This window comes from Somniosus microcephalus, chromosome 18 (genome assembly GCF_052327205.1).
Source record: "Somniosus microcephalus isolate GS21.2 chromosome 18, FLI_Smic_1.0, whole genome shotgun sequence".
Classification (NCBI taxonomy): Eukaryota; Metazoa; Chordata; class Chondrichthyes; order Squaliformes; family Somniosidae; genus Somniosus; species Somniosus microcephalus.
This window is the reverse complement of record NC_141004.1, coordinates 32282988-32309962: the sequence shown is the minus strand read 5'-3', so window position 1 is coordinate 32309962 and position 26975 is coordinate 32282988. Positions and strand designations below refer to the sequence as shown.

Genomic DNA, 26975 nt, shown 5'->3' with positions numbered 1-26975 from the left:
TCTCCTCCAATCCCCTCTAAACCTCCTACCAATTACTTTAAATCTATGCCCCCTGGTTGTTGACGCCTCTGCTAAAGGAAATAGGTCCTTCCTATCCAATCTATCTAGGCCCCTCATAATTTTATACACCTCAATTAGGTCCCCCCTCACCCTCCTCTGTTCCAAAGAAAACAACCCCAGCCTATCCAATCTTTCCTCATAGCTAAAATTCCCCAGCCCAGGCAACATCCTCATAAATCTCCTCAGCAGCCCCTATAGTGCAATCACATCCTCCCTGTAATGTGGTGACCAGAACTGCATGCAGTATTCTAGCTGCGGCCTAACTAGTGTTTTATACAGTTGAAGCATAACCTCCCTGCTCTTATATTCTATGCCTCGACTAATAAAGGCAAGTATCCCGTATGCCTTCTTAACCACCTTATCTACCTGTCCTGCTACTTTCTGTGGACATGCACTCCAAGGTCCTTCTGATCTTCTGCACTTCTCAGTGTCCATTTATAGTGTATTCCCTTGCCTTGTTAGCCCTCCCCAAATGCATTACCTCACACTTCTCCAGGTTGAATTCCATTTGCCACTGTTCTGCCTACCTGACCAGTCCAGTGATATCTTCCTGTAGTCTGCAGCTTTCTTCTTCATTATCAACCACACGGCCAATTTTTGTATCATCTGCAAACTTCTTACTCATACTTCCTACATTCAAGTCCAAATCATTGATATATACCACAAAAAACAAAGGACCCAGTACTGAGCCCTGTGGAACCCCACTGGAAACAGCCTTCCAGTCACAAAAACACCCTTTGACCATTACCCTTTGTCAAAGCAACTTCCTCATGACATCATGATGCAGCTTCAATCCTGTCAGCGCACAAATAAAAACAGCTTGTGATGTGTGCACAAACCCACAACCTTTCTAGTCAAATACAAATGGCATCTGACCCGCTCCATATTATTTGAGACAATCCTACCGGGGTGAAGGCCCCTTACTGCCAGGGGCTGGAATGATGCTTTTACATTCTAACTTGCGAAAGGGCAGGTGGGATCAGATCTTTTATTTCTCATTTTGAGTCCCGTGAACATCTCAATTTTGGAGAATTTTACTAGAAATGTCTGCCCACAATCCCATATTGAGGCACGAGTACTTTGAGAGTCCGTGGTACAGTAGGGTCTATATTTGTTGTGTCGGTACCTTTCTACCTAGACACAATTTAGGACTCAGAACTCAGAGATTCAAACATGAAGTGCTTTATTCAGGAAGGAAAGGACGTTCTGGAAAGTTCCGAACAAAGAGAGCTAAACTTAACCGAGAGAACACCCAACCATTTATCTCCTGTGACAGCGCCACCACAGGTGGGAGGAGAACACACAATACATAACAATATTGGGAACACAATCCAACAAGACTGCCAAGGGTTGGGATTGTTGCCTTGTCAGAATGGTCTGTATCTCATGGCTGGGCCTTAACTCCCACCCACCTTAAACTGCCACCACTTATATGGGCACACGGTCCAGGGCCCAACATCACAACTGAGGGGTGATGTCATCTGGCTTCACAATGAAAACCATGACAACCCAGAGTGGTGGACAAAACACAGCAAAGTGGAACAAAACGTGCATTTGTACACGTGACAGCCACTAGGAGAGAACTCAAAAACAAGTGCGTCCATCAAATCCATCCAAATCTAGGAAGATCACTCGATAGAGGATTGGAAACACTGCAAAGGAACAACGTTAATCATTGCAGAGAAAGAACTGTCAGAGAAAAGAGACAGAGTCTTCGAAGGAGAGATCTTGTATTATAGTGCGAGTGAGTGAACAATTAGTCTTTAATTGGCAATTAGCCATGGTGTGACAAAGGCAGAGGGATACACAAAACCCAGTCAGAGGAATGCAGAGTTTTGGGAAAGAGAATGGTTGCAGGGCTGGAGGAGGCTACAGAGAAAAAGAGGGGATACAATGAAAATAAAACTCTCAAATCTAATGTATTTCTCCCACAAAATCTTATGTGGATGACCCTAATGTACCTCTTCAAACATTTTTATTGCAAGATTTAATAAACACATTTTTGTAAGTTAAAAATCTTTATTCTTATAATTCTAATACAGCAAGATATTAAATTGTCAGTGTAATATGGTGCTTATCAGGCATAGTATGTATCACCATTGTATGCATGTAGATGCAGTCTACATTGTACAGTGTTAACACAAAGTGTATCTGATATTCAGTATCTTTCCAAAGATATTGTTTGCATTCCTCATCCCAGTTGTGCATTCACATGGAAATCCGTATCAGTGACCAACATTTTACATCAAGAAGCAATACTTTCTTTTTACAATCAAGTACAATATACTGTAATGAGTTGCATTCCACATATTTTTACAAGACACACATTTTGACCTCTTTGATGGGATAATTCATATTTCTGCCAGCCACTTTTTATTTAAAAGCAATCCAAGAAAAATGAAAGTTAAATTATCACAAAGCGGAACAGAAAGAAACAGGATTTTGTAAGGCAAAATATTAAATTGGCAAACTATATATAACCACAGTCCTCTGTTAAGATAGTTTGGGAGCTATATAAAAAGTCAGTAGTAGCCCTCTTGTTTAGGAGTCAATGCTCCACTCCAGGACTTGAGCACATAATCTACCGACCATAGAGCACATATACCAGAAACGCTGTTTACGGAGGTCACGGTCCATCATCAAAGACCCTACCCACCCCAGCCACAGTCTGTTCGCCCTCCTGCCATCTGGGAGACGCTACAGATGCATTCGCACCCGTACGACTAGATTTAGGAACAGCTTCTTTCCCAGGGCTGTCATCCTACTGAACTCCACAAATAAACTCTAAAGCCTGCACATCTGCCAATGCACTTTATTATGGTTATGTTTATGTTAATGTATTGCAAGCCAAATGTATGTTGAATGTTTAAATGTCTTAATCTAAATGTACACTCTCGGGAGCCGCAAGCCTACATTTCGTTGTACTGCACTTGTGCACTAACAATGACAATAAAAGTTGATTTGATTTGATTTGATAGTGCTGCATTGTCTGGGGTGCTCTTTTTCTGATGAGATGTTAAACTAAAGCCCTGTCTGCCAGCTTGGGTTGGCATAAAACATCCCATGGTACTAATTTAAGAAGAGCAGGAGAGTTCTCATTGTTCTCTGGCTAACATTTATCCCTCAATCAACACCACCAAAAAAAATCACCCGGTCATTTGTCTCATTGCTGTTTTTGGACTCTTTTTGGAATCTTGCAAATTGACTGCTGTGTTTACCTACATAATAACAGTGACTGCACTTCACTATTGGCTGTGAAATACTTTGGGAGGACATAAAAGATGCTGGATATGTATATTGTATATATATATCAAAGTTTTTTCTTTGGTAATGGGCAATTTCGCATAGGTTTGTATTACTGAAGGAGCTTTAGGCCTTTGATTGTAGACACCTTACACCTCCAGTTTGTGGAGGCTAATTATACTGTCTGTGTGCTCAAACGAACAAAACCTAAACTGAGCCATGCAGAGCAAAAAGGTCCCAGGTTTGATTCCCCATGTGCTGAGTCAGTTGACCTCAACCTACATGGTGGCAGGCGAGTGCTCCACTTCATCTCAGGGCTCCTGCGCTGAGTGAGAGAAAATCTGGCAGGGTTTCTGTTCGTGGCGTCTAGTTAACTTCACTGGAAGTGAAACATGTAAATAGTGGAAGTCAAAACTCAAATTTTCACTATAAAGCAACATGTCTCCTTTTAATTAAATGGTGAGAGATTAGAACCTGAGGACCTTTTCACAGTTGATTAAGTTACATTGTATCAAGCTTTGCTATAAGTGGATATTGTGTATTATTTACTGGTAAACTTAATAAAATGGCTTAATTTTACCTTTTTGGCAGGTGAATACACTGACGATACTTTTCCTTCTAATTGGTACAGTTTTTATCATTTTGAATTGGTAAGTGTCCATACAGTGATGAACGATCAGAGAATTCTTTTCTGCAGGCAGATAAACTCCTTTACTCAGTATATTTGTAGGTCCATTCTCCATTATAGAGCATGGATTTGAAATCCTGCAGCGTGTTTCATACCATTACCTAGAACGACTGTGGTAGTTAACTTTACAAGTTAGCAATAATAATATTAACCAATTAATTTAAGGCTGCTTTTTTAAAGACTTATTTCATTTCAAAGCCAAAACTCATTATATTCGCTTTGGTGCAAGAATGTTAGGGTCAGAGCCAGAGAATGGATTCTTGTGCCCGGGACATCAAGAATAGCAGGGGTCCCTCTGCATTCCCAACACGACCAACCCCCTCGATCCATTAAAACATAAACGTGTAGCGAAATGCAAGAAAAAATAGCCCATAGAATTTTTACACACTGCATTAATAAAGCAGCGGTTGCATGCAGTTCTGCCACGTTGTGGTGAGTTTTACCGAGGGCATTATATTTGGCTGGGGCCCCTGGGCCACAAGCCCTGTCGGCCCATGTGTTAATTCACTCCTGGCTATGGTAGTGCTCAAAAGAAATAAGCAAAAGGTCAATACCTGTAAAATTGTCACTATTGCTGTACAATGCACTGTATGCAAGCCCAAGGCCTTCCTATATGGAAAAAGTAGCTACCGTGACTGCAGATTAGTATAAGCCAACCAGCGCATTTGGTGACGTCAACAAGCCCTGTTAAGAAATAAGCAGGAATGTTTCACACCCATTTTAAGACTGAAGTCATTGAAGTACAGTTGTGGATTTTTAGTGCAACCTCAGTTAATACAAAAGATACAGACATTTAATGCATGTTTACACAAAATATTATAATGTTTTAGGCTTTCCAATAAGAAAGCTGATAAGAAGTATCAGTATAATTCAGGTACATTTGTCAGTAGGCTAATAGAAAACCTTAGAAGAAAACCTCATTGCAAAAATTGGCAGAGGAGAAGGTAACACAATTATTTACCTTTTTATGGAGTCACTCTTCTACTGGGAAGGAAAATATTTAGCTCTGTCTCATAAGGTGCTTAGTGACTCTGTTATGGACCAGGTTATATTGCTTTTAGCCTCATTCATTGTCAGACTAGGGATTCAAGATGTATAAAACTAATTCTGAATAAGCTCTGTAAGAAATAACTAGATAACTCAATGAAGGCTCTGTACGTATAAGGTGAACTCTACGGGGCAGAAATTGCGGTCTCGGCGTAGGTCGCCATAATCCATCAGAATGGCTCCGCAACTTCCGGGTTTCCGCATGTGCTTGCGCGAAATCCGGAACTTGCAATCTGTCAAGGAACGCCTTGACAGATCATCCAAACTGAAAGTAAAAGCAATATCGCGGGCACAGAGTTGCCCAGCAATTGCCCACGCAACTCTTACAGCTGGTAAAAGCAGGCATAGGGCCTGCTTTCATCAGCATAAGGGTTATTATAAATCTTAAATTAAACATTTAAAAATAAAAAGTTATGCACAAGCACTAAGTTAGTTTAGGCAAATATTGGCCAGGTTTAAGATGCTTGAAAATCTTTTTCAAAAAATTAAATTTTAACTTATGAATAAAATTGAAATTCAGAACATTTATATTTATTAGAATTGTGTAAATTGTTTAATTATTTCAGGATTCCATTGCTTGTCATTAGGGGATTCTGTTCAGAAATGACAGCAGTAGAATCCTCTTTTGTGACTGGAAGACCAGTCCGACGTGATCCCAGGGATGTTTCCAAACTGCCTGCATCCCTGGGCGTTTACACAGGCGTACACCTGGAGGCCTGAGACCCAAACACTCCACAGCTTGGAGGACAGCAGGTAGATGCAGAAATGCTTTGTGGGTCGGAGGCGTACTCCGGAGGTACGCCTCCGACCGCAAATTCAGCCCCCTTATTCAATGTACCTGGCCAGATATACACTTACTTGGTATGCACGTAAAAGAAGTAAAATGTCTAAGGCTATTTGAGAATTAGTTTGGGATGATAACATATATAATTCAATGAAGGTATACCATATCATTTAAGATTGAGGCATGCCTTATTTATGATTTTGAAACTGTAGTACAAAATATGCTTATTCTTCAAAGGGTATAATTAAAAAATGCATATGAAATAATAAATTTAGCAATCCTTAATCTAGTTACTCCCACCTTCTTCCAGATCATGTCTATATTGGCTTGGATTTTGTGTAGATAATAACGGTGAGGCTAACAGTGCTCACCATTATAACGATGTAAATTGGACAGCAACTTCCGCCATCTGCACACGCACAGTTAAACGTGGAAATCCAGAATTTGCTGTCAGAGATAACCTGCTCCTCCACAGGGTTTGCTGTAACATTCCTCACCGATAAACTAAGGACTGAAATCAATGCAACAGTGTGAAGTTGGGCTACTTGCCTATTAGTTCCCCACTAAAGACACCAGAAAAAGTTAGGGCTGGTGCATTCAGGAGTAAGTGAATTTTTAACAGTGTGGTAAGTGATAATTACTGACAAACAACCTCTCTGGCCCTGAAAATTGAATTTTACAAGTGTGGTGTCTCATTCCTTCAGAAGGTAATTTATGCTGGAGATGTAAAAAAAAAATTAAAAATTAAAAAAAAATTTGTCTGTCTCATTTATCTCCCTCTCTTAATCCCATCTGTCTTACCCAATCTTTATTTTGCTTTCTGTACATGAGTTAAATCTAATTTATACTTCCTGCTTCATACTTTATGGTTTAGACTCTGTGGGCACGATCTTGCCAGCCCTGGAAGGCAGGTTTGGAGGTGGGACTGCTGGGAAAATGGCAGAATCTGGGGGTGGGTGCCCATCCCGCCCCAACCCGCCTCTGTGCCATCTTCCCAGGAGGCGGGTAGCCGACCCACGCTGGGTCCCGTCTCCTGGAGGCGGGAAGGGGATTACAGCCACTTAACTGCCTGTTAACAGGTAGTTAACAGGCAGATAAGAGGATTATCCCCATTTTACCACACAGTTGCTGACTTCCTGAAGGCTGCGAATCCCGCCAGGGTCACCGAGGCGAGCAGTGGGTCTGCGGGGTCAGAGGGGTGCAAAAGTGCGCTGTGAAGGTAAGTGATGGGTGCCAGTGTGGAGAGGTAAGTATGTGAGGTGAGTTGAAAGTGATAGAAAATGTTTACTTACCTTTGTTTCTTCCTGCAGGCTTCAAACGTTGGAGATGTGGAGAGTCTCACATGTCACCGGCAGAGATGACAGATGGCTGCTGCATTCTCCAATGCAACAACCATCTAATTTCTGCTCACAGAAGAGGTTTGATGAGTCTTGAATACAAAAACTCATGAAACAACAGAGAATGTCAGTGTTTGACAGCTTCACTGAGCTGACGTTCTATGTAACCAGCTTCCCCTTAATTGGCCTGGTAAGCCCACTGGGCGGGCTTAACAAGGTCAATCAAGGGAAAATAGTGTGGGTTGGCCAGAAGTTGATGGAGGCGGGACTAAAACCCGACAAGTGGGAGTCCCGCCTCCAAAAGCTCCCCATTGGCAAAATCCAGCCCTGCGTGTCTCAATGAGACAATAGCAAAATACTGCGGATGCTGGAAATCTGAAATAACAACAGAAAACGCTGGAAAAACTCAGCAGGCCAGGGCAGCATCCGTGGAGAGAGAAACAGAGTTAACGTTTCAGGTCGAAGACCTTTCGTCAGAACTGGAAACAAGCAGGAAATGGAGCAGATTTAAAAGCAAGTTTAGGGGCTGGGAAATGGGGGAGGGGATGAAAGAACAAAAGGGGAGGTCTGTGATAGGATGGAAGGCAGGAGAAGAAAAGAGGCATTACGAGATATTCAAGGCAAGAGGAGATGGTAATGGGACAGGTTAAGAAACAAAAGATGGCTCGAGATGGAGTGTGAATTGTGCTGGCAGAATGCCGAGAGTTCTTCCATCGGATTGGGCGAAGAGACTCGCTGTTTCTTGTCCTGCTCACAGACACCAAAGATGCCCCGTAGAGGGCACCACGATGGGATCAGACACTGGATTTGAGCAAAGCGTTGTGGGCAGCTGTCAGCGAGGTGTGCGGCGAGCACCGTTCCTTTGCTGCTGACCACAAAATCCGGGCCATTACCTTTAATTGTGCCAAGTCATACGTACAAAATGTTGATCAATGCACAGTTGGTATTGACTTTTCAAATCACTGGTGGCTCTGAGATTGGTAGATTGGGATAGGCTTGCAATCCACGCCGCCACAGTAAGATTCATTTACTGGTAGACTTCTTGAGAGGTTTGAGAACTCATTGACAATTTTTTTCCCCAAACTATTTAAAAAAAAGCCTACATAGTAATGTTTTGTTTTAAAGCAAATCTTCCTTTTAAGAGACATGTATTTCTAACGAATAGAATACACCCAGATATATTCATACTTCTTGCTATACATTTTTCCGCTTGTATGGCAACATTTCATTATTTCCAGTGGGACTTTTTAAGTCTTCACAGTTTACCAGAGCCAGAGTCGGATTATTCAGCCACGACTCTGATACAACAGTCCAGTGAACATCTTTTGTTACTGTACCTCCTCAAAAGGAACATCATAAAGCATTTTATACTGTCCGAAATCTAATAACGCTTAAATTCTGGTGTGTTTTTCCATTTTGCTGCCGTTTTGCTATTTTGTCCTCTCTTTCCGTTTCGCCAGATTTGCTGGCAGTATTCATTTACAGTAATGCCTGGTTTGTTCAGAAGCTGCAGAAAATCCTTGTAACGTAGCCTCATCCTGCTCCGAGTGTCTCGACCCTTTCCATCGTTGGACGCCGCTTTCGTCGGAGCTGCCATGAAATCACTCAGAATAATTTTAAGGTGAAACTTTGAAATGATTTTGGTGAATGTATTTTCCACAGCTCTGCAATAGTAAATCCCAGCATCATCTTCCTGCAAATGACGGATGAGTAGACCAAGCCTTGTTTTGATGATTCTGGCACCATATTTTATCTACATATAAAAACAAAAATTAGACAAAATAGTATAAAGTAAGATATACCTGTAGACTCTTAAAAAAAAACCTTATTACATGAGGATAATCTAATGAACATATATTTATCATAACTTGTATTAAATTACAGATATCTATAGTGGTTATACAGTCACAACCTACCCTACTTTTCTGATGAACTTTTCTGCTCATAAGGAATGTCAGTGCTGGAAAAGAACCATTTACCCACTTTCCCCCCCACTTTTTCTCTTCCTGCATTCCTATGTCAGGTACAGTACGAGATAGGTGCAGTTAGATGCAGGGTAAAGTTCCCTGCTGTTCCAACAATATGCCTTAACTTTAGTCTTAATAATAGTCCCTCTACTGCACCAATGTGGCACTTCCATTTCCTGCCCCAACAACCTTTATAGTCTCTCGGAGTCAGGTAGTAGCAGTAAATGCGAAGTTATGGACAGAGTTGTGTTTATTGACCCATACCAGCAGAAACTTAGGTTGGAACTTTCTTTAGCTGGGTGAGTCGGGTGCAGGTGGTCGGCATGGTGGGTCCTTGGCGTGGTGGGTCGCGACCCCGTTGTTGCTTCCATGCCGCTGCAGAAATCGACTTTGTGCTAATGGGGCCCATTAAGCCCGCTCTGCGCGTTACCCGGCCCCACTAAATGGTACGGGTATGATGGCATCATCGATGACGTGTTTTCAACTGGGGTATTTAAAGGAGCCCATGGCCACATTGCATTTGAAGATTCCTCTAGGAGTGTGCAGGCAGCACACTGGAGGTTTTCATTGCTCCAAACACTTGGAGACATAACTGCACAGAGGCAGAGGGCTGCACCTCGGTTCTCCGATGAATCCCTCCATATGCTTGTGGAGGGAGTCAGAGCACGCAGGGAGGTCCTCTTCCCTTCGAATGGGTGGAAGAAACCTCCCCAGGAGACAAAAACAGCCTGGCTCCAAATGGCAGAGGAGGTAAACAGCAGGGATGTGGTCAGGAGGACCTGGGTGCAGTGCCGGAAACGATTCCATGATCTCATTAGATCAGGAAAGGTGAGTACAAAGCCACACTCAACTTCATCCTGCTGTGCTTCCCATCACTCTGCCTTTCCAACCCTACTCCTCCACATCCTTACTCGCACCAACATACCTTGCATGCCCACCCATCCCTCCCTCTCTATCTACATTATCACATTCCCATCTTATTAGCCACCCCTCACAGTCACCATCATCGTAATACAATCATATCAACTAACATCACACAAGGAGGCCGCTAGGCATTGCCACCCCACTCCATCATAGTCACCCTCTACAGATGTAACCCAGCCATTCCTTACACTCATTTCATCACTCTCACTCAATCTTCTCTTCTTTCCCTCCTTGCAGGAAAAGAGAGCCCACAATAAGAGGGTGAGGGAGAGAACGAGAGCTGGGCCTCCCTCATTTGCCACCCTCACAACAGCAGAGGAGGCTGCATTAGAAGTATCAGGAGTGGCCAAGCAGCTGGAGGTGGGAGACGGAGAGAGGGGGGCATCTCAGCAACCTGGTGACAGAATTACATATCATACAGCTACATGGCAGTCACTCATATGGGGACTGATGTCATCAGCCACTGAATGGTCATCATGTACATAATAGTATCTGTACCCATTCTTCATATGGCAGATCTAACTCATCTCTTTACTCTCCCATAGGTCTATCAAGAGGGCACAGGACACTCCAAGCTCTGCTCAGCTGCATGCAGACGCTGACCCTCGGGGGTCATCCAGAAAAAGGGCGATCCTGGAGGTGCAGGAAGAAGTGCAGGGGGCTCTGACAAGTTTTGTGAGTGTGATGTCTGCAAATGTGCAGAGAATGGAGGAGTCCATCTCCAACATGAGCACCACCATGTCGCAGGCGATGGCGACTGTAGACTCTTCCATGGATAGGATGGCCACCTGCATGGAACAGCTAATGTGCCACTCACAGGAGCACATGGTCTCTATGGAGAATAGATGGCTATCTATGGAGAATAGATGGCAGAGGTGATACGCTTATCAATTACTTCATAAAAGGTGATGAGTCGAAGAAGAGATGATGAGTCGAAAGAAGAGATGAATAAGGCTTTTATTAGCTAAGAAGAGACCATGCTTCTTCGTGAGTGACTGAACAAGTCTGAACGAAACCCACACAGTGGTGGGTGGAGTCAGCTGAGGCATGCCTCCATACACAGCGCCACCCAGAGGTGGCAATATACAATACAGTGGTTTACCACATTCACCCCTTGTTTAATGTGAAGTCCGGCGGGGTGAAGGGTACTACAAGTTAAGTCTATCAGGAGGCCTTGTCTGACGTCCTGATCGTCGTGGTGGCGGCGGTGGTGGAGAATACTTTGTATTGCGCAATCTGATTGACCATATCAGATATGCGAGGGAGGGGGTACGCGTCCAGCTGGGTGTACCGGTTTATGGTTTGGCTGTAGTCGATTACCATGCGGCGTTTTGCAGTGGTTTTAACGACTACAACCTGGGCTCGCCAGGGGCTAGTGCTACCTTCGATAATGCCCTCCTTCAAGAGCCGCTCCACCTCAGAGCTGATAAAAGCTCTGTCCCCGGCACTGTACCGCCTGCTTTTGGTAGCGATGGGTTTACAGTCGCGGGTGAGGTTAGCGAACAGGGGAGGGGGGGGGACTTTTAATGTGGAAAGGCTGCAGGTGGTTTGCAGCGGGCGATTTAAAAGTTGTTGGTTGCAGACTGTGAGTGGGGGGAGGGGTCCACCGTATGCTAGTGTGACACTCTTAAGGTGGCACTGAAAATCCAACCCTAGCAGGACGGCAGCGCAAAGACGGGGCAGGACTAGCAGTTTAAATTTTTGATATTCAGTGCCCCCTACTGACAGGGTCACCACACAGTAGCCGCTGATGTCCATTGACTGGGACTTGGACGCCATAGAAATGCGATGGTGCGTTGGCAGAATCGTGAGGGAGTGGCTACGTACCGTGTCGGGGTGGACGAAACTCTCTGTGCTCCCGCTGTCGATCAGGCAACTGGTGGCGCGGCCGTTTACCGCGATATCCATCATGGAGCTGGATAGATGGTGAGGGTGGCCTTGATCCAGCGTCACGGAGGCCAGTATGTGGCTTAGTGAGTCACTATAGTCATCCGCCGAGACGGTGGTCGGTTCCGGTGACGAAATGGCGGTTGAGTGCGTTGGATACGATGGCGGCGGATGCCATGCGGTGCACGCGGTGGATGAGTCCATCCCCTTCCAAGTGGAGAGCGATGCCTCCGACTTCGCCCTAGCCGCGACCCTTAACCAGGCGGGCAGACCCGTGGCCTTTTTCTCAAGGACCCTCCAGGGCCCCGAGACGAGACACTCCTCCGTCGAAAAGGAGGCCCAGGCTATTGTAGAAGCGGTGCGTCACTGGAGGCATTACCTGGCCGGGAAACGATTTACCCTGCTCACTGACCAGCGTTCAGTAGCTTTTATGTTTAATAATAAGCAGAGGGGTAAAATCAAGAACGACAAGATCTTGAGGTGGAGAATCGAACTCTCCACCTACAATTATGATATCTTGTATCGGCCAGGGAAACTCAATGAGCCCCCAGATGCCCTATCACGTGGTACATGCGCCAACGCGCAGAGTGATAGGCTGCAGTCCCTCCACAATGACCTCTGCCACCCGGGGGTCACCAGGTTTTTCCATTTTATCAAATCCCGTAACCTGCCCTACTCCATCGAGGAGGTCAGGACCATGACCAAGAGCTGCCAAATCTGCGCCGAGTGCAAACCGCACTTCTATAGGCCGGACAGAGCAAGCCTGATCAAGGCCACCCGCCCCTTCGAACGCCTGAGCGTCGATTTTAAAGGGCCCCTCCCCTCCGCTGACCGCAATGTGTACTTCCTCAACATAGTTGATGAGTACTCCCGTTTCCCCTTTGCCATCCCTTGCCCAGACATGACCAGTACCACGGTCATCAAGTGTCTGAATGACATCTTCGCTCTGTTCAGGTTCCCCAGCTATATACATAGCGACAGGGGCTCATCGTTCATGAGCGACGAACTTCGGCAGTACCTGCTAACAAGAGGTATCGCCACGAGCAGGACCACCAGTTACAACCCCCGGGGGAACGGCCAGGTGGAAAGGGAGAACGCGACGGTTTGGAAGGCAGTCCTCTTAGCACTAAAATCTAAGGGCCTTCCGACCTCCCGCTGGCAGGAGGTCCTCCCTGCAGCGCTTCACTCCATTCGGTCACTGCTTTGTACTGCCACTAATGCGACCCCTCATGAGAAAATGTTCGTTTTCCCCCGGAAGTCTACATCGGGAACCTCGCTACCGGCATGGTTGACTTCTCCTGGGCCCGTCCTACTGCGGAGGCACGTGAGGACGCATAAAACGGACCCCCTGGTCGAGCGGGTGCACCTCCTACACGCCAACCCCCAGTATGCCTGGGTGACATACCCAGACGGGCGGGAGGACACGGTCTCCATACGAGATCTCGCACCCTCGGGTACCCCTGAATTACCACCGTTATCCCCCTTACCACCGTTATCCCCCTTACCACTGTTATCCCCCACCACCCCTCCCAACCCAACCCCTGCAGACGGCATGCCAAAGCCCCAGGAATCTTCGCCAACCACCCAGACACCAGACCCGACGTCGGATGCTGCAACACCACCGCCGCCACCACGACGATCAGGACGTCAGACAAGGCCTCCTGATAGACTTAACTTGTAGTACCCTTCACCCCGCCGGACTTCACATTAAACAAGGGGTGAATGTGGTAAACCACTGTATTGTATATTGCCACCTCTGGGTGGCGCTGTGTATGGAGGCATGCCTCAGCTGACTCCACCCACCACTGTGTGGGTTTCGTTCAGACTTGTTCAGTCACTCACGAAGAAGCATGGTCTCTTCTTAGCTAATAAAATTGATACGCTTATCAATTACTTCATAAAAGGTGATGAGTCGAAGAAGAGATGATGAGTCGAAAGAAGAGATGAATAAGGCTTTTATTAGCTAAGAAGAGACCATGCTTCTTCGTGAGTGACTGAACAAGTCTGAACGAAACCCACACAGTGGTGGGTGGAGTCAGCTGAGGCATGCCTCCATACACAGCGCCACCCAGAGGTGGCAATATACAATACAGTGGTTTACCACAAGAGGCTCATAAACCTCCTGTCTAGGAGGGAGGGCAGCCTAGACGTGGGTCCTCATAGCCCCACTGATGTGCAGCAAGGTGCTCTCCATCTCCTTGCTAGCAGGGAAGTGCTGGTGGCTCATGAGAGGGATGATGGTGAGAGGGAACATGCACGTGTGGGCTCATCTCAAAGCGCTTACATTTCTCCCCTGTTGTCACCCCCTCAGTCAGAGCCCCAGATGCCTTCTCGGACGTTGCGAGGGATAACGTTATGTCTCACCATTCACTGCAACTCACTAAGCCACTTTCAAAGGTGCACACAAATTTGTCCAAGACTGGACAGTGGTGAAAATAAAGATTTTTATGGTTGACATCGCATTTACGAAAAGGGTTAAGGGCAGAGTCTGCCCCTGCACAGTCGCAGGAGGAGCAGACTTTGGCGGGGCCATCTCAGGCTCCAAAACCCAGAGGACGTCCACCAAGAGTATCTAAGCAGTCGCAGCAGGGAAGTGAGCAAGCTGCCTCTACCTCTGCTGAAGCCACAGGGGTAGCACCTCGTAGAAGCACGTGTAAGAGGAAGATGACACACAAGTAGATTCACAAGGGTAGCCACTTGGGTGTCTTATTCAATGTTAATGTCAAGTTTCTGTTAATGTGATGTCAACCATAAAAATCTTTATTTTCACCACTTTCAGGTCTTGGACAAATTTGTGTGCACCTTTGGAAGTGGCTTAGTGAGTTGCAGTGAATGGTGAGACATAACGGTACCTCCAGTAATGGTGGTCAGTGTGAAAGTAATTGCTTGGTCATTGTAGGGATCCTTTATGGTGTTGCTGTGGGATGGTGCCAACCTGGCGCAGCATGTGGCAGCCATATGGGTGTACAGCGTAAAGTTAAGTAAATCTGGCCATGATGAGGCCATCCCTGGCCTCCCAGGTAGCAATGTGCTTGGGTGTTGGTGCGATCTGGTCCGCAGGTTCCTCCAGCTCCTCCTCCTCCTCCTCATCTTCCAGCTGATGCTCCTCCTTGTCCTCCAGCTGATGCTCCTCCTCCTCTGAAGCGGCTGTACGCTGAGTGCCTTGCTCCTCATGCAGTGCTAATCCTCGCTGCTACGCTATCTTGTGCAGGGCGCAGCAGACCACGACAATTCTGCAGACCCTGGCTGGTACATACATACTGAAGGGCTCCTCCAGATCTATCAAGGCATCTGAAGCGCATTTTGAGCATGCCTATTGTCTGCTCTGTGACACATCTGGTGGAAATGTGGCTTTCATTATATCTCTCTTGGGCCTCAGTACTTGGCCTCCTCAAGGGTGTTATGAGCCACATCTTCAGCGGATAGCCTTTGTCTCCAAGCAGCCAGCTGGAAAGTCTGTGTGGAGGAGCAAAGATCTAAGGGAGGGCGCAGGACGAAAGAGTCATGGCAGCTGTTAGGGAATCTGGCACACACATGCATGGTGATCTTCCTATGATTGCAGACCAGCTGCACATTGAGGGAGTGGAAGCCCTTGTGGTTGACAAAGACTCCTGGGTAATGATGAAGTGCCCTGATGGCCACATGTGTGCAGTCGATGATGCCCTGCACCCATGGGAAGCCAGCCAGAGTGGCAAAGCTGAGCACCCTCTCAGTAACACTGGCTTCATCAGTGGCAAAGTTGATATAATTGGCTGACCTGTCAAAGAGGGCGTCGGTGACCTGTGTGATGCATCTGCGGGCGGCCGATTGCGAGATGCTGCAAATATCTGCTGCAGATCCCTGGAAGGAGCCTGAGGCAAAGAAGTTGAGGGCACTGGTGACTTTGACAGCCATTGGTAAGCTGTGTCCACCCACTCCTCCGGGCTGCAGGTCTTGATCCAGCAATCTGCAAATGTCTGCGACAACCTGGCGCGATAGCCTGAGCTTCCTTTGGCACTGCTGCTCAGTCATGTTGAGGAAGCTCATCCTCTGCCTGTAAACCCTGTGTTGGGGGTATCGCCTCCGGCACGGTGCAGCCCTGAGCTGATGCCCTCTGTCCTGTGTAGCATCAGGTGGTTGAGGAGAATGTTGGTGGTGGTGTTGTTGATGCTGCTGGTGTGCCTGGTGAGCCAGTATAAACGGCATCTATGCTGATGGAATAGATGGCAGATCAAGTAGAGATGACAGATGCAATCTGTTGATGAAGTGATAGGTTGTACCAATGAGGTGAGACTGGATGGCGACTTAGCTGCAAACACTTGCAGCCTGTAGAAAGCTAAATCTGTGTTGGGAATACAGCTTGAGAGGTGGGAGCTTTTATACTACATTTCATGCTGTCAACTAATCAGCTGGAGCAATGGCCACTCAACACCCACCTTAGGCTGACAGGCATGGTTCCCGAGCTGTGTGAATCCCGTGGGCAGCTAGGAAAATTTGAAAGGTAGGCTAAAAATGCGCTTAAGGCTCTGACAACAAGGTGATAATGATTTGAATTAGGTCGCCCGCCTCTGCCGATCGGGTCGCTGCCGCACTGGCAAATGCGCCCAAGGGAAAGGCGCGTGGGGGCAGAATGACGGTGGGTTCCCGACCCGCACCAACTTATTCCCATCCGACTCACCTCCGAATGTGCCCGCACGAACCCCAGAAAATTCCGGCCTTAGTTTCGACTGTCCAAACCCATTTAAATTGGAAGCTTTGTACCTGACAGAAAGAGGAGCCTTTCAACCCAAACTTCTGTACTGGTATGAAACCACAGTCAAAGAGTTGAAAAGACAGTGTGATAACTGACAGCTTTAGCCCACTTCCTTTTTCAGTTTGAAATCTATACTATATATTTACACCACAGAATTTTCAAACAAATTTTAGCAACAAAATTCGTGGCAAAAATAACAGTAATTCAGAAGATTGTTTCAACAGTGATTTTGATAAACTGATCGGTTTAATATTTGGCCTTGCCTGTGTCAAAACAAGGACTATTTTGCCAATACCTATGCAAAACAATGTGAAACACAAACAAATTTCCTTGATGTTAACCTAAATCCCTAATAAGGTTCAGTAAAATCCTTTTCTACTTATTACTTCAGATCCTGATTTCAGTTCCTCGTCTAGCATCAAGTTTCCTGCCATTTTCCTTTACCTTATTTGCTTGTTAATGATTAAGTACGACAACTGCATCAATTCCAAATGACAATGCACTGATTACATCACTGATTTTGCAAAACTGTTTTGAATATAATTTTAAAAATATAAAATACAAATAAAGTTCCAGATAATCACCGGCTTCAGAAACCTGTTGAAACATTTTTCATAATAACATTTATCAGATGTAAAAATGTTGTCCGATCTCAATGCCCACTCTATTCTCAATAATATTGACACCAGAAGAGCGGCAGGAACCAACAGGTCATTCTGGTCCCAAAGAGATACAATAATTGTTGGCTCACAAAAAAGAATTGTTGACAGAAGTTCAGTGCTGTCAACCATGGTAAAAGTTAGGAAGAAGATTTTTGATCAATAAGAGTCAGATTGGATTTAAACACATGGGGGGTGTTATGTTCATAAATAAATAGACGTTTTCATTATGAACAGCTAGCTTGAGCTAGTCATTTATTCAGCCATGTGGACTAGTGTACAGGCATCCATCTTGACTACTGCCTTGTGGGTAGACCCTTACTAAACATACAGCTCCACCTAGTGTACCATTCTAGAATGACATGTTACTGGTCATTACATCCCCCTTCCTTAGAGGTTAAACAAAATCAATATCAATCAATCATAACGACATAAACATCTTCACAACAGTCAACACATTTTCAAAGCTTTACTTTATGAACTCTAAGCTTTTCATTCTTTTATTATAGTTTTCTTTGTACTCAAAGATTAAGTCTATCAGGCTTTTTTACTTCATGTGTGGATCTTCTCAGCACAGGTAAGTCTGATGTGTTTTCATGAGAGCCTGTATGTGTGTTTATGTTAGATTGTTCTGGTGGTGAGTCACAAGATACAGTTGTGGCATTGTCATCGATTTGCTCCTGGATAGTTTCTTGTGTTTTCAGGAGGGAACGGCGGTTCCTCCTGAGAATCTGTCCTTCCTCAGTTCTAACAGTGTATGACCTTGGTCCTACTTCCTCAAGAACTGTAGCTTTCTTGTTCCATGCATCTGGATCCTCAATCCTGACAACATCATCCCTTGTCAATGGTTTCAGAGTTTTGGATGACTTGTCATAGTGTGATTTCTGTTTCAGCTTTAACAGTTGAAGTCTCTGTCTCAGTTCCTTACTCTGCTTTTCTTTTGCACAGCAGGGTAGCGTGGTGCGCAACTTGCGACCCATTAGGAGTTCAGCAGGTGAAGAACCAGAGTCTAAAGGGGAGGCTCGGTAGCTCAGCAGGGCGAGATAAGGATCAGACTTGCTTTCTGTTGCTTTCTTCAGTAGCTGTTTGAGAACTTGAACACCTTTCTCTGCCTTACCATTCGACTGAGCATACAGAGGACTGGATGTGATGTGCTGAAAGTCATAATGTGCTGCAAACTGTTGTCATTCCTTACAGTTGAAGCACAGACCATTGTCGCTAACGGCAATCCTGGGAATTCCATGTCTGGCGAAGATGGATTTAACATGCATTATGACACTGCTTGCTGATGTGCTTGAGAGCAGCGCCATCTCAGGATAGTTAGAATAGTAGTCAATCACTAATAGATAGTCTCTACCATTCAAATGAAAAAGGTCCATACCAACCTTTTGCCATGGTGCTGTTGGTAAGTCAGCTACTATCATTGGTTCCTTTGCTTGTTTGTTTTGGTGTTTCTGACATGTCTCACATTCGCCTATCATGTTCTCAATGTCCTTATTTATGCCAGGCCAATAAACAGTGTCTCTTGCTCTCCTTTTGCATTTTTCAATTCCGAGGTGTCCCTCATGAATCCTTTTGAGCATGTCTCGACGTAGAGCCTGTGGAATGACTATTCTGTTCTGTTTTAGTAATAGTCCACTTGCGACACTCAACTCTGACCTGATGTGATAGTACTTTGGACAGGAACCTTTTGGCCAACCATGATGAATGTTCTCTATTACTGTTTGTAACACTGTATCTTTTACTGTTTCTTCTGCTATTTGCTTTGATTTTTGTGTCTGACACGGGCAGCGCAGCAGTGACCATACTCACATGAACATCCACGTCTTCCTCAGTAGAGCTCACATGACTCATTGTGGGTGCTCGGGATAGTGCATCTGCTAACACTATGTGTTTGCCTGGTGTGTAGATCAGTTCAAAGTCATATCTTTGCAGCTTCATCATGAGTCGTTGAATCCTTGGAGACATCTCATTCAGATTTTTTTTTATGATGGCAACCAGAGGGCAGTGGTCTGTCTCAACTGTGAAGGTGGGAAGTCCATATATGTAGCCATGGAACTTTTCTAGTCCAACTACCAAGCCTAGACATTCCTTTTCAATCTGGGTGTATCGACACTCAGAATCAATCATAGACCTGGAGGCATAGGCAACAGGCTTCCAATCTTCACCCTCTGCTTGTAGCAAGACCGCGCCTAGGCCATCTTTTGATGCATCCGTCGACACTTTGATTCTCTTTGTTGGGTCAAAGAAGGTGAGTACAGGTGTGGTTGTCAGCACTGTTTTGAGGTTCATCCACTCTTGTTCATGTCTTTCTGTCCATGCGAACTCATTTGTTTTATGTTGCAGGTCTCGCAGACAGGCTGTCTTGGCTGACAAGTTAGGAATGAACTTTCCAATGAAGTTTATCATCCCCATGATGCGTAGCACTCCTTTTTTGTCAGTGGGTCGGGGCATTTTGAGTATGGCGTTTACTTTTTCCATATCTGGTTCTATTCCTTTACCAGATAGATTATCTCCTAGGAAAGTGACTTCCTGGACGCCAAACTGACACTTGGCTTTGTTGAGCTTCAGTCCATTCCGGCGTATGCTCTGTAGCACTTTAGTCAGTCTCTCATTGTGTTCTTTCAGTGTGGAGCCCCAGATGATGATGTCATCAACATAGACCCAAACTCCTTCCAGACCTTCAATTATGTGTTCCATCACTCTATGAAAGATTTCAGATGCAGATATTATCCCGAAAGGCATTCTGAGGAAACAATACCTGCCAAATGGTGTGTTGAAGGTACAGTATTTGGTGCTCTCCTCATCCAGTTTTAGTTGCCAAAATCCTTGTGAGGCATCGAGCTTTGTGAAGTATCTGGCACCTGACATTTCACTGGTGATTTCTTCTCGCTTGGGAATCTGGTAGTGTTCACGTTTTATGTTTGCATTTAAGTCCTTTGGATCCATGCATACTCTTAGATCATTGTTCTTTTTCTTTACACATACCATGGAGTTAACCCAGTCTGTTGGCTCTTCGACTTTCCTGATGACTCCTAGTGTGGTCATTCTGTCCAGTTCTTTCTTGAGCCGGTCACGCAGGGGTGCTGGAACTCTCCGTGGAGCATGTACCACTGGCTGAGCATCCTCCTTTAGCTGGATCTTGTAAGTGAATGGTAGAACTCCAAATCCTTTGAACACATCCTGGAAATTACTCACTACAGAATCCACTGAGACATGTGGCCTGTTTATGGCACAGTTTATACGGTAGACTCTCTTGACCAGTTCTAAGTCCTCACAAGCTTTGTCACCTAGTAGTGAATCAAGTCCTTCAGCCACAACAGAAAACATGAGATGATGCACTTTGTCTTTGACTGTCACTTTGAGTGTGCATACACGTAAGCTGTCTATTTTCTGTCCATTATAGTTCTTCAGTAGTATTAACTTTTTCTGTATTTTGGGCTTTTCTTTCATATTTTTAATGTCACTCATACTGATTAAGTTTGCTTTTGCCCCAGTGTCTAGTTTCAATGTAACTAATGCTCCATTTACCTGCAGTGGCATCATCCATTTGTCCTCTTTTACTGCATTAACTTTATGTTCAGCATTGTCCATTCCTGAGGGCTACACATTTTCTGTATCCTTTTTTATATTGTCACATGACACCATTCGTACAAAAAATGTCTCACTTAAATCAGTGTCCTCAATCACATTGACTTGTTGCCCTTTCTTTGTTTTTACTTTTGAAAAGCATTGTTTGGCAAAGTGATTCTTTCCATTACATTTTGTGCACATTTTCCCAAATGCTGGGCATTGTCTTGACTGGTGCTGGTAACCACAGCATTTACAATTAAAAATTCCATCCTCCAATTGCTTTGCATTTCTGTTCTGCCCATGTTTCTTCCCCTTGCAGAACACAGCACCGACAGCAGCACAGTCACTCATTACAGTCGCATTATTATTAATTTCACTGAAAGTCTTCACGTGCTTCTGAGCTAGCTCACTGGCATGGCATATTTTCACAGCATCCTCCAATGTTAGTTTGGTTTCTCTCAACAAACGTTCCCTGACTTTTTTATCATGAATACCAAACACAATCTGGTCACGAATCATGGATGATTTCAGTTCAGAGAAATTACATGTCTGTGCTTTCAGTTTCAGATCGGTCACAAAGCTATCAAAAGTCTCATTTTGCTGCTGTGTCCGTGAACGGAACACGTACCTCTCATAGGTCTCGTTCTTTTTGGGAGAACAATGTGTATCAAACTTCTTTAGCACGACGTCCATTTTTTCTCTGTCCTCCTCTTGATCAAATACAAATGTATTAAATACCTCTATCGCCTGCGGGCCTGCAACCGTGAGCAGTAACGCTATTTTCCTTGCGTCTGGCTTTGTACCGAACCCGATGGCAGCAATATAGAGTACGAATTGTTGTTTGATAGTCCGCCAATTGCAGTCGACATTCCCCGTGAGTTTCAAACCCTCCAGTGGCTTCAAATTCTCCATGTCGCGTTTCACAATATTCAGCAGATATTACCAATCCTGGTACCATGTTATGTTCATAAATAAATAGACGTTTTCATTATGAACAGCTAGCTTGAGCTAGTCATTTATTCAGCCATATGGACTAGTGTACAGGCATCAATCTTGACTACTGCCTTGTGGGTAGACCCTTACTAAACATACAGCTCCACCTAGTGTACCATTCTAGAATGACATGTTACTGATCATTACGGGGGGGGGGGAGTATAAATTGGCATGCACTGTGTCTATTTTTTGGGCCTAAAGTTAGCGCAAAGCATACCAATTTAGCAGTGGGACAGCCTGTGCCTGATCTACGCAGGCATTGGTCCCACTGCTAAATGCGCGGGGCTTTTTTTTTAAGGTGTCCCGCACAGCCCGGGACCGGCTTTTTCAATGTAAAGGCGTGAAACTGTGAATGGGCCACACAGCCCCTTAAAGGGGCCGTGCACCCCCCCAAAAATAAGAGGGAACATTGGTCCCGGGCAGATTGACTAAAACAGTTATTAGGCCTCTTAAGTAGGGGCCTTATGCCTTTTAAGGGACTCCATCTGGAAATTATGTGGCTGAAGACTCTTCAGCGGCCCCCACGGCTGCCAACAAAAATGTAAGTGAAATATTTCTTCTTACAATCCTGTGGAGCCAGGTGGAGCAGGGACCCAGACCAAAATCTATCCCATGGGTGGTGTTTACCCTTCAAGGCCAGATACATTAAAAATAGATTCATTTTCAAAACAAAACGAGTCAGCTTCACTCTAAATGAGAGAGATTTTACCGGTCTGATAAGACATGGAGAAAACCATGATCAAGACTTCCTACGGGATTAGGATGAAAACATGGGACGATAGGAGAAAGCAGGAAAAAAAACATGGGAACATTTAAAAAGAAAGGAAGTGTTTAGGTAAACCCTATAGCCTTCTGAGAGGCTGAAGGTCCAGGATGTCTATCTACAGAGGATTTACTAAATGGATTTTAAAGTCAATGGGCAGGATTTTCATTGAGCCGTGGAGGCGAGATTGGAGGCGTGTGGGGGGTTAAAATTGCGAAAACTGGCAGGCGGGACCATCCCCGCCTCCATCCTGCCTCCGAGCAATTTTAATTCATTTGTGCCTAATGGTCCAGTCTCCGTCCCGCCTCTAAGAGGTGGGATAGGCCGCTAAGGCCCTTAACAAGCACTAAATTGCCTCTATAATGCCATTTTGAAAGGCCTTTGTGATTTTAACCTTTTTCCCACGTGAAACACGCCTGGGGTGAAACACGCCGGTGAAACCTGACGGGAGCACAATTGGATTGCTGACTATCAGCTGCAGGTCAACCATTAAAGAGGAGATTTGATCAGCCATCATTTGCAGGTGGCAGGACTTTGATGTCTCAGGTCTGGGGGAACTTTTAGAAGGCTTAACCACAACTGTGGAAGTTTGGAGCCTGACCCCCATCTCCAGTGTGACCTCCTGGGAAACCCCTCTCGCCACCTTCACTGAGCGCTTCCTCAACTGAGGCATATACCAGAAGCATGGGAGCCATTTATTTCCTTCCCTTCTGGACATTAGATGAGCTCGAGCACCAGCCGCAGCACCAGCAGAACCATGAACAACAGCAGCACCAACAGCAGCAGGAGCAACAGGAGCGCCAGGCTGCTGCTCACCCACCTGAAGCTGCATAGGCCAGAAGGTGCCAGCACATGGAAGCCCGTCGGCGCAGGAGATACCCTCCAAACAGGGTCTACAGACACAGGGTCAGCTACCTCAACATGAGTGAGCAGCAGTGCCAAAGGTGGCTCCGACTTTTGCGAGAGGTAGTGAGTGACATCTGCGCAATGCTGCAACAATATCTGCAGCCCAGAGGACCAGGTGGACAAACCTTACCAGTGGCCGTCAAAGTCACCACCGCACTCAACTTTTTTGCCTCAGGCTCATTCCAGGGATCAGCAGCAGACATCAGCGGCATCTCCCAGGTGGCCGCACACACTTGCATCACGCAGGTAACCGATGCCCTCTTTGCCATCGCGCACAATCACATCCATTTCACCAAGGATCAAGCTAGTGTCACGGTGCGAGTGGTTGGATTAGCTAATCTGGCAGGCTTTCCAAGGGTGCAGGGCGTCGTTGACTGCACATGTGTGGCCCTTAAGGCACCCCATCGCAATCCAGGTATTTTTGTCAACCGCAAGGGCTTCCACTCCCTTAACATTCAGCTGGTGTGTGACCACAAGAAGGAAAGTTTGCATGTTTGTGCCAAGTACCCTGGCAGTTGCCATGACTCCTTCATACTGCACCAGTCTAGTGTGCCTCTGCTATTCAGTCTGCCAGACCAACTTAACAGATGGCTACTTGGAGACAAGGGCTATCCCCTGAAGACATGGCTAATGACGCCGTTGAGGAGCCCATCCAACGAAGCTGAGGAGAGCTACAACACCAGCCACATGTCCACCAGAGCCATAATCGAGCAAACCATCGGTTTGCTGAAGATGCGTTTCAGATGCCTGGATAGATCCGGTGGAGCCCTGCAGTACTCAGCAGCCAGGGTCTCCAGAATCATTGTGGTTTGCTGTACACTTCACAACATGGCACAGCGTCGTGGCTTGCAGAATCCTGAGGACCAAGTGGCTCCTCACATATCCTCCTCCGATGAGGAGGAGGAGGTGGAGGAGGAGGAAGAGGAGGAGGAAAGCGAAAACGAACATCCTGCAGAGGCCCATCAACCAGCGGCAGCATTACGCGAGAACATTGCTGCCTGGGATGCAAGGAACGTACTCATCTTGGCCAGATTTGCTTAGTCTAGCCGATCAAGCACTTTTGCCTTGCAGCTTCTTACCTGAGCATCGACAATGGCCAAGACCCTGCGGATTCCTAGCTATTTGACCAGCATACTGACAATTGCAAGTAATCCTAAGCCCTCAATGTGGAAGTCCCATTCGCGAAATGACACACGCCACAACTACAGCAGTAGCCATCAGATTTTTTATTTACATTATTCATCTGATGGCTTTTTCTAACAATACATCAAATTGCACCCAAGTGACTACCCTTGTGAATATTTGTGCAGTATCTTTCTCTTTCGCGTGCTCCTACGTGGTGCTTCCCCTGTGGCTTCAGCAGATGTGGAGGCCCCTAGCTCACTTTCCTGCTGCTCTTGTCTCGACACCTTTGGCGGGCGTCCTCTGGGATTGCGGGCCTGTGAGGGCTCATCAACAGTCTGCTGCTCCTGCGGCTGTGCAGGGGTTGAGACGCCGATCTCAGTTGGGTGTGGACTCTGGTGGGGCTCTGACTGAGGGCTCTGCAGTGGCATGGAAGTGAGCGCGCTTGGAGAGGAGCCCCCACTTCCTTGATGTCTGCCACCAACTCCCCTCTCATGGGCCAGGTACCCCTCAGCGCCTGCAAGTGGCTTGAGAGCACCTTGCTGCACATCAGGGGGGCCATGGGGACCTGTATCTGCACTGGCAGTCCTACTCAGAAGGACTTCCATGAAGGTCTGGTTTCTCTGTTCAATAGATGACCATCGCTCCTCCAGAGATGTCATTCTATTCTGAACACTCACCATGTTTTCTGCACTCTGGCGACTTAGCTCCTCCATGGCTGCAGCCATCCTCTCGTCTACTGTAGCTATCCTTTCAACGGAGGTTGCCATCATTTGCACGGAGGTTGCCATCCTTTCCATGGTGATGCGTTCATGTGCCAATGATTCCACAAATGCTCTGCTCATGTTCAATTTGGACTCCTCCATTTGCTCCACACTCGCAGCGACCCTGGAGACAAAACCTGCCAGAGACTCCTGCATCTGTTCCTGGAGTTCCAGCACCACTGATCTTATGGATGGACTCAGAGGCAGAGGGTCGACATGCAGCTGAGCCGAGCTGGCAGAGTCCTGCGCCCTCCGACTAGGACTCTCCACTGCTGTCCCTGTCTCCACAATCTGCTGATGCTCACTTGTGAGCTGTGATACACCAGGTGACAACACTACTCTATGTCCCGAAGGGCCCACTGAGGTGTGAGTGTCTGCACTGGTGCAGGGTGCGCTTAATTCTACTGACACTGCGCCCTCAGAGGTTGCAGCTTCCTCTGAGGAGTCTGGCTACTCAGGCTGTTCCTCCTGGCTAGTGGAGACGGCTGCTTGCGATGGTCCTGTGGGTGAGTAAAGGAAAGAGTCAGAGGTGTGATGCCAAGGTTACATGCACATTGCATATTGCAGATGCTCATAAGTCCATCTGTTAGAGCTTCAGATTCAGAATCATTATCAGCGACTCATGCAATGTCAATGAGAGAGATGATAAATGATTCTGTCACCAGCTTGCTGTGTTGCACCCGTCTGTCCGTCCCCCACTTGTGCATCTTCCTCAACTCGAACGATTTCCAGGACCACCTCCTCCCAGGGGGTGAGGTGGGCTAGTGAGGGTGTCTCTCCGCCTGTCCTCGCTCTTTTTCTTTTATTGTGAGCTCTCTTTTCCTGCAATGAGGGAGACAAGTGGAGGTTGAGTGAGAATGAAGAAGTGAGTGTAGAGATTCCATAGCATAGATTCTTAGAAGGAGACAAAGATGGAGTGAGATGGCAAGACCAAGGGCCCTCCCTGTGTGTTGTCAGTTGTCTGCATAGCATCACAGTGATAGGGAGTGTGAGGGCTGCATACTCAAATAGTTAGGTGAATGTGACCATAGAGAGAAAGGGAATGGGTAAGGGTGCATGGATGTCAGTGTCAAGTGGATTGTGGAGGAAGAGATTGCTAAAGCTGAGTGCTGGTGAGGAAAGGCAATGGGGATCAGATTGAGGGTGATGGGAAAATCATACTCACTTTTCCAGTGCGCTGAAGGTCATGAAATCTCTTCCTACACTGTATCCAGGTTCTGCAGGTCATTGCTAAGGAGTTGACCTCCTCTGCCACCTGTATCCACATGGCCTTAGTCTGCTGGGGAGGCTTCTTCCTCCCTGTAGAAGGGAAGAGCACCTCCTTATGTGTTCTAGCTCCATCAACTAATGCCCGCAGGGCCACATCATCGAATCTGGGAGCAGGCTTAGCTCTCCCGCTGCTCATGGTGCCTCCAGGTCTCTCCCATGCCAAAGGCCAAAAGGTTGGCAGTCTGCAGAAGAAGCAAGGCTTGCTGTAGACCTTAAATGCAACAGCAATGATAACGTCATCGGAGGCGACTTTCAGA

At 46.2% G+C, this 26975-nt stretch overlaps 1 protein-coding gene and 1 long non-coding RNA gene across 2 annotated transcripts in view; one reads left to right on the top strand and one right to left on the bottom strand.

The window, feature by feature from the left end:
* The first annotated feature begins 1607 nt into the window (after positions 1 to 1607).
* On the top strand, positions 1608 to 6214 carry LOC147105200 (uncharacterized). Its single transcript, XR_015081707.1, has 3 exons — positions 1608 to 1804; positions 3895 to 3953; positions 6133 to 6214. It is a non-coding gene; the product is annotated as an uncharacterized LOC147105200 (long non-coding RNA).
* Positions 2060 to 26975, bottom strand: part of LOC147105199 (semaphorin-3D-like) — a 147915-nt gene continuing 122999 nt past the window's right edge. The window contains exon 17 of the mRNA XM_086011320.1: positions 2060 to 8912. Within this exon, the coding sequence (XP_085867446.1) occupies positions 8541 to 8912 (372 nt within the window). The 3' untranslated portion in view covers positions 2060 to 8540. The remainder of the gene's footprint in view (positions 8913 to 26975) is intronic.